At 37.1% G+C, this 14109-nt stretch overlaps 1 protein-coding gene across 1 annotated transcript in view; it reads right to left on the minus strand.

Annotated features, from left to right (window-relative positions):
• Nucleotides 1-14109, minus strand: part of ITGBL1 (integrin subunit beta like 1) — a 233011-nt gene that overhangs the window by 8606 nt on the left and 210296 nt on the right. Inside the window, exon 9 of the mRNA XM_084767838.1 lies at nt 495-641. Coding sequence (XP_084623964.1) covers nt 495-641 — 147 coding nt within the window. The remainder of the gene's footprint in view (nt 1-494; nt 642-14109) is intronic.

Genomic DNA, 14109 nt, shown 5'->3' on the forward strand with positions numbered 1-14109 from the left:
AATCTCTGTGTGCCCCCACGGACTCAGGTTAGTTTACTCTGGGTCTTCTTGTGGTGTCCTTGACCCGTCTGGATCCCTCTATCTTTCCCTCCCACTCTTCCACAAAACTCTCCAAGCTCAGCTTATTGTTTGGTTGTGGGTCTCTGCAACTGTTTCCATCAGCTGCTGCACGAAACCTTTCAGAAGATTGTTATGCTGTGTTCTTATGGTCTTTGCAATTGGGTGTGACTCAACAAAGACCTATTTATGATGAGGTTCTAAACAAAATCTATTAAAACAATAAGATCACATCTGTGTTTTAGTATGAACTTGGGAACACTTCCTTCTTTCGCACAGACACAAAGGACCACAGCACCTTAGCTCACACACCTCATGCTGCTGATGCTCAGCTTTCAGGGTTGACAGAAGCCTAGCAAATTTTTCTCAGTTTATTCTGGAGGGGCCAAATGTGTGTGTAGCGGGGATTCAGTCAAGGCTCCAGCAGTGCTACTCACCCTTCCCTGAGCACAATGTGCCATCTGCTGACTCACACAGACTCTTGCTCTGTTCTTCTGTCATATTACACTTCCGCAGGTGTTGGCAGAGCTTGCCAAACCAGCCCTTCTCACAAACACAACGGCCACAGGAACACATGCCATGGCCTGCGAAGCAACCATAAGATAGGGGTGATGTGATGGGATAAGGAAGGATGTGAGTAAATAGCCAGAGAATACAGACTTTATAACATAGAAAGTGTAAATCTTAGGGTCTCATCTCTCATCAGACATACTTTCTGACGCACACAGTTAATCTGACACGCCGTTATTTAAATCTGTGACGCCATAGAGATCGAGCTTAACATGATACATTTGGATGTGACTTAGGAGATAAGCTTCCAAGTAAGACATCGTGGAATTATTTAAAATGGAATTATGGCTTCTTTCTGGATATGGACCCTTTCTCATTTGCATTTCTATCAGCAGCATGCATGTGTCAGTGCCGTTCGGCATTCCACACACCACGGCACCCAGGTGAATTCTGAAGTCTGGTCACGTTATCACTGCTTGCAGCATTTACTAATTGCTTTCCTGTGGTTTGCTAATAAAAACAAAAGGCGTTCTTAAAGATTTCGTCTTTTCATTTTCTTCTTCATGAACAAGAGAAATAGACCACACCTACTCATGTCTTTTATTGGTGTAAAAAAGTTAAAAGTCACATGAGGCTCATGTTCACATTTGACCTTTGTTTTTGTCTTTTGGTTTCTGACGTCTGTTCTTGCTTTTTGAGATGTTTGTCCTTTAATATGCAACACTGTGTTTGTGACAGTTATATGGGGGAATACAGTCCTATTTAATTGTGTACAAACTGACATATACTAGACTTATGAATTTTCCAATTTAGTTTTTTTTCCTACCTAGGGCTTTGCTTCTTTCATAAGGTTACATTTTCTTACAGGCAGACTCAGTTATTTGACTATAAAGGATTTCTCAAGTATCTATTGTAAACAGAGTGTGTTACCAGGAGCCAGGGAATAGGAAATGAGATTATGGACACACTCATCCTGCTATGTTTCCAGGGACATGTATTATTGTCACCTATACTGACCAGTGATACTGGTACTGTGGGCACCATTCTCTCTTGACCATGTGCTATGTGATACTCATCTCTGTACACGAAAAGGTTAATGGACAAGACTCACTTGTTGAGAATTTATTACTATGCTCCATTATTTATTAGTAGGATTATAACCACCCATGAATCCAGGTAGTCATTTTCCATAACACATGACCATCTGAAAATTAACAGAAAACAGATAAGAGACCATTTTAAAAGAAATTTTAAAAAATACATCTATTCCCATAAGTCTTTCCTCATGAATTAAATGCTATGATGTCACAGCCTGTGAAGTCAGGTCTTGCTTCCACCTTACAGACAGGAAGCTGTGCTATTATACTTTACGTTGTACCTCAAACCTGTAGTCTAGTCACACAGGACCAGAACTTCGCTGCAGTTCCTCTGATTTCAAGGTCTACATGCCTTCCATGACAGCACAGCACCTTGCGTTTTAGGAAAGGAGCTGCCTAGTAATAATTTCTTAACATCTATCTTTTTAACTTCTGCTTCATCTCTACCCTTGTACTTAACTCTTTCCCCTGCCAAGTCTCCCCACAACTAGTTTTCTCATGCTTTTTGATAATCTACCTTGATTTTATCTTCATGATTGCTTTGTGATCTAATAGGTAATACTCACTCTATTTCTTTAATCATCTTCAGTTTTCTTTCTATAGTTTTTGACAACTCATCAAGCCATAGAATGACTGTCTCTGTATCTCTGTCTCCCTGTCTCTGTCTCCATCTTTCTGTTTCTGTCTCTGTGTCTGTCTGTCTGACTGTCTGTCTCTCTCTCTCCTCTCCTCTTCTCTCTCTCTTCCCCCCCCCCCCCCCCCCGTGTGTATTGTTACTTGGGATCAAATTCAAGGCCTGGGCATACTTTGAAGCATTTCACTCTACTCTGAGCTACATCTTCTGCTGTTACTGAAAGAGTCAATGGCTTTTCACAAAGAATAATATAATATGAAATTTGTATATAAGGAAAAGGGCCAAATTTGCCATTTATCAGATCATGTATCATATCCTTTTACAAAGTAAAGTTGGCAACTATATCAGACAATGATCAAAATGCATTTTGATTTGTCACTTATGTACAACTTGCTTTACTTAAAATATTAATCAATTTTAATAGCATATTACAATAAGTAACTATAATTCAGTCATCAACTCAAGAAATATTTGTTATGCACTGGGTCTATAATTCAGTCATCAACTCAAGAAGTATTTGTTATGCACTGGGTATTATATGAGTAGTTTGGACTATAGTATAATAAAGAATGTATTGGCCCTATTTTCATAGCACTTATAGTCTACCTGGGATGAACACACATCACAGCAAAAATACTCTTGGGTCACTGGAGCTTGAAGAGGCTGTTACTATATTCAACAGTGAGAACAGGGCAAGCAAGGATATTCAGAGAAGATTCAGCAAAACCAGGCGTGAGAAGGTGCCATGCAGTCAGTGTTCTAGGAACAGAGCCTAGCAATCTTCAGGATAAGAAGTAGTTGGACATGTATCAGGCAGTGAAGGGCAACTGAAGAAAAACAACTAAAGGATTAACCAAATGGGAGCAGAATTCAGAAATGAACACATAGCAAGTAGCTTATCTTGGGTAAAGAACTTAAATCTGTTCTAGGAGGACTAGGGAAATGACAGAAGATAGTAAATAGGATGATAGACATAATGAACAATTTGCAACTTCATTTAAGTGTGGTTGGGTGTGTTGGGGAATATGAACTGAGAGAATGCAGAAAGCTACTGATGATCAAGCCTAAGTGGAAATGAAGAGACATTGCTGTTTTGAGTTTTGTCTTGATGGTAGGAAGTGGGCCTATGGGGTAAATTGTGGGACTGGAGGTTGCTCATGTGGGAAAAAAACATTGGTTTTCTGTCTTAAAAAAGGAATAAAATGCATTTTATTAAATAAAGAAGTATCAGGAGGTTTAATAAAAACATTGGTTCTTTGTTGAATATTCTGTTTAAAGACTCTTAAGACACTGAACTACACAGTAAGAAGCTAATGACTTCCCCTAGGAGCTCAGAGCAGAGGGTAGGGCTGATTGGAGACAAGCACCTACTGAAGTTTACAATAGTGCACACCACTCTGAGTTTTTAGAGGTGAAAGAGCCCAACCAAGGAGAACAAGTTCTCACACTCTGAGTTTTAAGTAAACCAATCCATTTGATATTTTAGTGATTAAACACTATACACCACATGTCCAATAGCTTTTTCTCTTTCTTAATATTAAGTAAAACCTCAATATTTGTTTCAGAGAGGTGATAATCTGTCCAACTTGGAGGGTATCTGACCTACAATGGTCATGTGATCCGGCTCTGATAAGGAAACCTATTTGTCAAAGGGAACAGGACAAACAGATCTTTTGCATCCTTTCTTTTGTATCTCTTCCTCCTCTTTTCTTTTTCTCTGAAATATGGACACATTAAAGGCTGTCTATGAGAATGGGAATAAAAATCATGCTTTGAGAGCAGGACAGAGCACAAGTGAAGACAGAAAAGGCTTAAGATGTGGGTGGTGCCCTGACACCTGCTTCCATTTGTGGAGCTCATCATACAGAATTAGGGCAACATCTTTGGCTAAACACAGTACTCATTGGTATATGATTTTAAGATGTCATTGGTGACACTCCCCTAACTGTCACATTGTCCATCTTAAGAAGCCTTCCTCTTCCTAAGAATAGGAACCCTGGAGTTGCTGAATATATAATCACAGACTGTATTGTTTCCTTCAAATTGAAGCCATGATCTGGATTAAGTCCCAGAAGAAATAGGAACTGATTGTGTAATTAAGAGGTGGCTCTTCATTATCCTTTCTCGCTTCTTAAATTGGACTCCTGGGCAGTTATTCCAGGAGCAAGGGGGAATGAGAAAAGCCATAGGTAGTCTACTTCTCACCCTGGGTTAGGGCATGCAGGAGGAGAGCCCCTGATTAAGCTAATACTCACTAAAATAATTAAACACACGTGAGCCAGCACCAGAATACATTCTTTATGGAATCTGAAAGTTATACCTTGCTGAAGATGAGTGAATCTTGGAAACTACCACTCAGAAAAAAAGCATTTTTAAATAGTGATGTATTTGAAAAGAAATCCATGCCACTTATCAGTTATATCCATCTTATTTGTTAGCAAAAATGATCTGCATACCCTGTATGGTGATAGAACATGACTCAGACACAAACTAATAAATGAAGAATGGTCCTACATCATAATGATTTTCTTTTAGCCATTTTTATGACTCTTTTTAAGGTTGTAATTTTGGTTTAATAAAAATGTGACTGTTTAAAATTATGAAAAGCTACATACACCTTTGAGTGCAATTACTAGTTTACTTTAAACTGCCAGAGTTGGTTTAATCATCTTTCTTTTTATTGTGAGGAGAGTGGATAAACATTCTTACCTCCTGGTTTTTACAGGCTTGCTGATTAGGTAGACATGTAGATGTTTGCAGTTTGCATATAATTTGGCTACCCCGTCTCTGCTTTCAAGTTAGAAGCTGTATTTGGTTCTCTGGCCATACCCTAAACAGACAGAGTCCTAACTAAATATCAAGGCCGGCCCATGAATCAGACTGCTGGTAAACAGACCACATGATCCAAACACAAAATGTTCAATTAACTCTATAAGCCCAACCCAGAAGAAGATGGCCCATATGTTTCACTCTTACTTAGTAACGGTGTGTCCGTGACTGGCTTCCCATTACAGGGAGCACTAGTTCACTTTATTCTCAACTTGAAACAGCCTAAATATAACCTTAGAAGGAAGTCTCAATTAAGGCTTGTGAAGATCAGCTATATTACCAAACTATTTCAATGGGGCTAATGAACTTAGGCTTGAAAAGAGTTTTACTGGGCTGGAGAGATGGCTCAGAGGTTAAAAGCACTGACTGCTCCTCCAGAGGTCCTGAGGTCAATTCCCAGCAACCACATGGTGGGTCACAACTATCTACAATGCGATCTGGCCTGAAAGTAGAGAACTGTATACATATTGATAATAAATAAATCTTTAAAAGAAAAAAGAAAAAAAGAAAAGAGTTTTACCTTTTAAAGGAAACTTGGAAATACAATAAAATGTCATCAGATATGTATTTTAGAAATACAATAACATGTCATATATATATATATATATATATATATATATATATATATATATATATATATATATATTGCTTTTTGAGACACAGCTTCATTTTGTAGCCTTGGCTGTCCTGGAACTCACTCTGTAGACCAGGCTGGTTTCAAACTCAGAGATCTGCCCCCCTCTGCCTCCTGAATGCTGGGATTAATGGCATGAGCCACCACTGCCAGGTGTGGGTGATATTTTTATCAGTGAATTTAATTTTTTAGCTCTATTCCTTAGTTAAGTGTATCAAAGAAAATGATAACTTTTAGCATTCAGTATTTTGTAGAAATATGAATAATGAAATCTGTAGGCAACAGATGGAAATATATTAAGTGAGGTAACCCAGAATCAAAAAGATACATACTATGTTTTTCTCTTTTATGCTATTAGCTTCTTAACTTTTACATAGGTGTATTTTTTTGTGAGAATGTGGGAATAAGCTCAGAAATGGCTAAAAATTGGTCCACTAAAAGGGAAACAAAAATATTTAGGGGATTAATTGGGAAGAATAAAATAGCACAGTCTGAGTGGAAAAGAAGTAGGATATAGGAACACTGAGGGAGAAATGGTGGAACATGAGAGGCTCACCCAAACCTAGGTATGCATGAAAGTGTTGTAAGATATCTTGTTACTTTGTATTTTGATTAAAAAATGAATGAAAAGGAAAAAAAATCTATGACAATGTAAAACAAATAGAGACAAAAGAAACTTTTTGTAAAAAAATAATTTAGTAAAGAGTTCCACCAAAAGCATGTCCAATAGGTTCAAGGTCAACTAAGAATATGTTACGGATGCAAGAAAATGTGGCTGGAGGAATAGCTTAGCAGTTAAGACCACACACTGCTTTTGCAGAGACTTACGTTTGGTCCGCAGCACCCATATTAGCAGCTCATGACCACCTAAAGCTCTGGCCCCAAGAGCTCTGATGCCTTCTTCTGGCAGCTGTGGGTACCACAGGCAACAAGTATACATACATACCCTGAGGCATATTCACATATAGATAAAATAAACAAATATTCTTAGATACCACAAGAAAATAAAATATTTTTCATCAACATAATAAATAATTTTTATTCTTTGTGATTTTGCTTAGCCTTCTCAGACCTAGATATTTTCACATAGAACACCACACATACGAAGACATAAATCCAATCCAAGTCCACTCCAACTGGAAAAATTCTATGCTCAAAAATTAGGAAGAGTTTTCATTTTCTGTTTAACGTATCTCCATTAACTTCTAATTTATTTGTAGAATGTTCTTTTTTGCTAAGTTTGAACATAACTTGTAGCCGGGAAGATGATGGAGGGGAGAAGAGGTGAAGATATTTGATCAGACCCACACTCTCAGCACCCCACTGAGCCATGTGTCCCATGGAGGAACCGCATACAGAGGAAATGTAAAACAGTTTCTTGAAGGAGGTCATCTTGAAGTAGGTCTGGTGGCATTATTCAAAAATGCAAGAAGATAAGGAGCAGAATGCTAGGTAAAGGGACTGAATTATGATATATCCCAGGTTCTCTATCCCAGTTGCCCTCAATAAAGAACACGTATTTATAATGCAGAGACAACTGGCGAATGCAGAGCATTAGCTCCTCCACCCAGCAAACATGGCAGAGAAAACAGGAATCACCTGGGTTGACTCTGCCTCTCCCTATCATTAAATCAGGAATGTTTATAAATGCTGCAAAATTCTCTGGAGTTATATCTCTTCTCAGGTTCAATTAAATATTCAGAATGTTATTCCAAACCATTCTCCTTTGAAGGACTTGGGGAAGAAGTCAACATCTTGCCAACATCAGACATGGGGCATTTTGTTTCTAAGGGTTCATACAGCTATACAACTGCCTTCTTTTCAGATCACAGGCCAGATACACACAGATGGACTCTACAGGGCACAGATATTCATGTTTGTATCTCAGAAGACAAGCTTGACTTCTATAGAGCTCAAGTCTCACTCTATGTGTGATTCCTGAAACATGGGTTTCAGGAACTCCACAAAGAACATGTATGCTGTTAGTTATAAAACTCATGAGTTGACTTTTTGACTTCCTTGTGGACTTCTTGCTGTACTGTATACTTTATTACCACAATTGCTTCAGGTTTAAACATTTTCTACAATGAAGGGTCACCTGTGTTTTAATATCAACCAAAAAATAGAAAACCATATTAAAATAAGTAAGGCCCATGCAATATTTTCCATAAAGCAATAATCAGAAAATACAGGACTTAAAACCACATCATTTTTTGTTCACCACTTTAATGAAATCACAATGTGAAGGTAAGTGCAAAGCTAAGGCAGGAAGCACCACTTACCTTTGGAGTGGCATTTAAAATAAACTGTAGCGAATTTGCATTAATCCTAGTCTTGTATTTTCAGACTCACTTATTTTTTAATTTATTTACAGCTCCAATCTCACTACTTACAGTGTGAGGGAGCATGTAGGGGAATGGTGGGAAACAACATGGTTAAGATTTGTAGTTGCAGCTAGGGTAAAAAAATGTTATGTTTTCCTTCCTTTTTAGCTTTTATAACAGAAACAAGTATCTCTTACATGGTCTCTTCAGTGCCACATTCTGTTCATTTTATTATTTTTTTTTTGTTACCAATTTTGATGATTCAAAGATTATCTGGTACTGTTCTGAAATAACCTTTTGTTTGTTTGTTGTTTATCTAGCACAAGAAGTCCATGATCTGTCTTATAAAGGAATATACATGTTAGATGAGGTTTAATCAGACATGATCATGCTCTGATTCAATATTAAGGGATCAATTATATTCACATAAAGTATGTTTATGTCTTCTAAAACATAGCTGCCACCAAGTACAAAGAACTGACTATATGCTGGCCTTTCCTGTTGGGTATATTATTAGGCAGAACACCATGGATGAATAGTAAGTTATATGTAGTGGTCTTGGCTCTTTTTCTTATTTATAACATTACCAAACCCTGGTGAAAAGATCCCTCCCTGAAGGAACAGTCCCTAACCAAGCAATAAGACTCAGTGAGCTGTGCATGGTGGCGCATGCCTTTAATCCCAGCACTCCGGAGGCAGAGGCAGGTGGATCTCTGTGAGTTCGAAGCCAGCCTGGTCTACAAAGTGAGTGCAGGACAGCCAAGGCTACACAGAGAAACCCTGTCTCGAAAAAAACAACAAACGAACAAATAAACTCCCGAAAGAAGAAAGAAAGAAAGAAAGAAGAAAGAAAGAAACAAAGAAAGAAACAAAGAAAGAAAAAGAAAAGACTCAGTGAGCCATATAAAGATGTGAGATACACTTGCCCTGAGGTCAGGGCTGTGGCAGGGACTCTTGTTCTCAATGGTGATCTAGACAGCTCAAAGGTGGTCCAGGTGAGAGAGGAAGGAACAAGGTGGGGCAGGTGTTGTTACCTATTTAAACTACGTTCAAATTTCTCAAGATATTATTTAAACATCAAAGTAAACTTTAATAATAAAAGCATAATATTTTCTAGAGGAACTTCTAAGAGTTATTTTATGCACAAACTTTATGAGTGTTCAGAGACCATTTAATCAATAAATGCTTTTAATAAATATCCAAACAGAAAATCAGATGGCTATGCAATTTCTTAGTTACTAAAGTTCTAGGAAAGCAGACTAAGAATTAAATCCAATGATAGTGATTAAATATTCTCTTGCTATCTGCTTATGATTTCTCCATAACTGAAAGAAAAAGCCTCTTGGTGTGTTTAGGCACCAGCAAAGTGCTGGACAAACTTGAAAGTGCAGGAAAAACACAGTCCTCTAATAACTAAGTTCCTTTGTGTCTTAGTTATTCTTTTATTGAGAAACTTGACTACAAAGGCTATTCCTAGCTTGTTTAAATATTTTCCTCAATTTCATTTGGGCCCCTACAAAGGTACTATTTGCTTCAAATCAGCTGGAAGAAACCTTAAGAGAACCACTCCCCATTTCACCTAAGGGGGTTGGGTAAGTTTTGTTGGTAAAGATGCTTATATTCATTGGGAGTTGCTTATAAGTTATTTTTGGTCCTATTCAAAGAGAAAATGAGGTTGGACTCAGGGATGTCTCTCTTTTCCTTTTCTTTCATAGGTATGGAGAGAGGAGTTGAAAAAAGAGAAGGAAGGATATAGAAATATATAGAGGTGATAGGATTAAAAAATAGGTTATTGATCTACTCTTCAACCTAAGGCCTTAATAGTTACTCACAAATAAGGTTACTTTTAATTCATTGGAATAGAATTTTGTATATTGATGCAAAATAAGCTTAAATTTGATACATTGATATAGAATTCAAATTTAATAATATTTTCTATACATAATATACATATTTATATGCTAATATGAGGTATTGAACACATGTAACTCAGGGTTACAAATACAAAATTTACTTCAAATACATTGAAAGTACTACTGCAGGATGTTTAGGACAATCAAGTAATACAAGCTAATTGTTAGTTGATCAAATCATAGTCATGTCGATTACTAGTCTATTTTTAATCACAAGAATATATATCTTAGGTTTATCAGATAGATATAATCCTATATACAGATAAGGTAAAATAGTAAAATCATTAAGTTCTTCAAAAACCTCAGAGACCTACAGAATTTGGCATTTAAGGATGTATTTAATATTTTAAGGGTTCTTTGACAACAAGACAGATTAATTCCTGGTAACACACATCCTACCACAAGAAAATGATGAACATCAAAGAACCTCTTTTGGAGATGGCTTCAAATGTGGTAAACCAGCTACTGCGCAATATGTCCTCATTTCAGCCACAGACAGAATTCTTCCTAAAAATGGGGAAGCTTGGATGCATGCAGAGTCAACAGCCAAACTCTGCCAAGACAAGTTAAGCAAATCCTCAATGGTTCCTGCCTCACAAATATGTCTGACAATTATATTGGGCCAGAAGGCTAAGGATGCTGCTCCAACATTATAGGGAGTTTTGGGTAACTGATCAGGCAGCAGTTTTACTCCTTATCAATTCTCTCATGGGGTTGAAGACCAGATAGTTTAGTCTTATAATTAACCTTAGCTGTTTAGGGCTGAAGATGTTTTTAGGTCTAGATAGATGTTTTAAGTTGACAGAGATAAGATATAATAGATATTTATTCTCATTCAGACTTTTAGACTCACCAATTTAGGAAAGATGTTTTCTACGTGGTTTCCAAATACAATTATCCAAAACACCATGAATGTAACATTCATATAATCCCTGATTGTTTCATGGTTCTTCTTGCTATATGTAATTTTTTTATTTATGTGTAATAATATAAATATATGTGCCAATAAAATAAAATCTTTAAAAAGAAAACAAATATGTCTGTCAGTTATATTGGGGCAGAAGGTTGGAAGTGATGCTCCAATGTGATAGAGAGTTTCAGGCGACTGTTGAGGCAGCAAACTGTGTGTCATTTATTTTGGAAGCTGCTAACCTGCACTTCTGGTTCACTCAGGTAATTAAGTTTTATTCCTTCTCAAGTCTTGGATGAGGTTGAAGACCAGATAGTTTAGTCTTTTTAATTAAGCTTAGTTGTTTAGGAGATAAGACGTTTTTAGGTCTAGATAAATGTTTTAAGATTATAGAGATGAAATATATTAGATATTTATTTACATTCAGAATTTCAGACTCACCAAGATAGGAAAGATGTTTTCTTCAAGGATGCCAAATGCAATTAGCCAAAACACCATGAATTTAACATTTATATAATTCCTAATTGTTTCATGGTTCTTTTTGTGTGTAGTTTATTTTACTTATGTGTATTAATATAAACATATATGCCAAAAGTAAAAATAATATAAGAAACATGACAAAGGAAACTATGAAAAATGAAAACACTTCACTGGACGCTTGCTTATAGGTTGATAGAGTCAGTTTATTTTCATCATGGTATGAAGCATGGTGGCATGCAAACAGGCAGACATAGGACGCAGGGCGCAGGCAAAGCGAGTGACCCTATGTCATGCCTCTAAGCTCAATCCTGAGGCCTCCTCCAACCAGGCCATAAATTTTATTCCCTTCCAAACAGGGGCCCTTTCTAACTAAAATGCAAATTTATGAGTCTGTAGAACCATCTTCATTCAAACTACCACATTTAGCATTACCTGCACTGAGTAGAGGACGCCAATAAGAAATCTAAATGTGTGTAAGGGTTTCCTGGAGCGAACCACTGTTTTAGCAGGATACGGCAGATCTGAATATGTACAGCTATTGTACATTATGTTGTTACATAGTGTACAACGAATGGTGAACTGAATGGTGAGGAAATCTGGAGAACATAAATATATGTTCTCTCTGGTCAAAGAATAAGACCATCCTGATATGTCTACTGCAGTCCTCAGAGAAGAAACAGAGACTGACATAAGAGTTGTGTTCTTTTGAAGGGTAGTATAGTAGCTATTAAAAGTTACCCACTGACATGATTTCATCTTTATTGCTTTTGTGATCTCCACTGCCTGAAGGTTTCTTTCAGCCATGGGAGCTGATCACATACCTGTGAGTCATGTTAAGGTAGCAAGAAAATCAAGTCCTGGGAGGAGACACTGAGGAGCAATTAATTGATGGATATATGAGAATTTTGTTTTGCATTTCATAACTCATCTCTTGTTTTAGAATGAAGTTCTAGTTGAACCTGCATGTAATTCTAATCAATATTTTTTATCAAATGACTCTTCTTTCCTAATACAGCTTCTAGTTCTTATTGCATTTTCAACAACAACACAACTGTGTGTGTGTGTGTGTGTGTGTGTGTGTGTGTGTGTGTGTGTGTGTGAACCTGATTTCTATAGGTCCCCTACAAAAACTCTGGGACAACTCCGCTTCATTGCACATGGAAGAATTGCTGCTCTGGTTTACACATGGGCATTTTACTACTTTGGATGATGGAAGTCTGTTCTTTCTCAAGGACAGAGTCAACTTTGTGTAGATGGACAGTAAAGAAGGCTATTCATGTGCAATCCTGAGAATTTTTTAAGCAAAAGCCTTCCATGGGATATCTTACTCACCAAATTAGCATTTATTTTCATGTGACCAGTAAACAGTCTGTTTTCACATTTGATACAGATGTTCATGGAAGAAAATTATACAATATAATGTACATAGATACTTAAGGGTTTCTACCAAGTCAAATACTTCAAATAAGTCATACCATTATGCTGTGTGGGGCTGCTCATTTAGGTAAACTTGGATGACAGAGAGGAAAGGACAATAAATATGGCCAGGCCATTATGAGAAGATCCCTCCCTGGAGACACTGTCTCTAACTGAGCAACAAGATAACAAGATTATGGTAATAAAAAGAGAAATATCCATATGGGACTATCCAGATACTAGCTAAGGTTCATATATATATATATATATATATATATATATATATATATATGTGTGTGTGTGTGTGTGTGTGTGTGTGTGTGTGTGTGTGTGTACTCAAATATATATTTATATTATAATATATTGTATATTATATATATATAATATAATATAAACTATAATTTGTTGTAGTTAATTTATCAGTATGGCATAGTATGTTTACTATTATGCCTATAACTATTATTACAGCAGTATTTTCTAACTTACTAGCAATCAATGAAGACATGTACACCTGTTATATTTCAAAACAGCCTTAGTTAATCTGGGGCAGGGCAGATATTAATCCTCTAAACTACCTCCCATATTAGGGCAGGTATCTGATATTCAGCCCCAATTCCATACTATCTGCTTCTAATAATTTGTATGGAGCTACCTCCCATATATAATCCCAAATACTTGCTGATTATCATCATCTGGGCCAAATCTCCATCCCCGCTGGCCATGTGCTTCTTCCTGAACCTGACCATGATGGCCTTCCTCCTCTTGTTTTTCTCAGGTCTCTCTCCCAAAGCCACACCTATCCCATTTGCTCTGCCCAGGATTGATGGCCCTTTACTGGTGAAACAGGAATTTCCTTAGGCAATGTTACATAGCAAACTTAGGGGTACAGGGACAGCAAGCAGTAATTAACATCAAAGTATATCAGACCAACCTCCAATAACAATATATTTGGTCAATGTAAGTGTCTCGGAGTAGGTTACAGAGAGTAGAGATAGTCAAGGTACACGGGAAGGTAGCTATGGATTTAGAAAGCTCCGTGAAGATGGAGCGAGAAGAGAGCTGCCGGATGATGGTCAAAAGATACAAGCAACATCACACTTAGTAATATAAATCATTTCAAGACTGAAAGAACTAGAGTAATTGAGATCTACATCCCGCTCCTGGATGATGCTCATCTCAGCGTTCCATCTTGTCTACTTTCATCTTCTCATTTTACTTTTCAGACTGCCCTTGCTCTGCCTTACTGTTCATCAGGCAATTGGTCTTCAGGGGGCTTTTGGAACTCAAGGGCAAGGCAAGGAGCTG

The sequence above is a fragment of the Acomys minous genome (assembly GCF_964271855.1).
Source record: "Acomys minous genome assembly, chromosome: 18".
NCBI lineage: Eukaryota > Metazoa > Chordata > Mammalia > Rodentia > Muridae > Acomys > Acomys minous.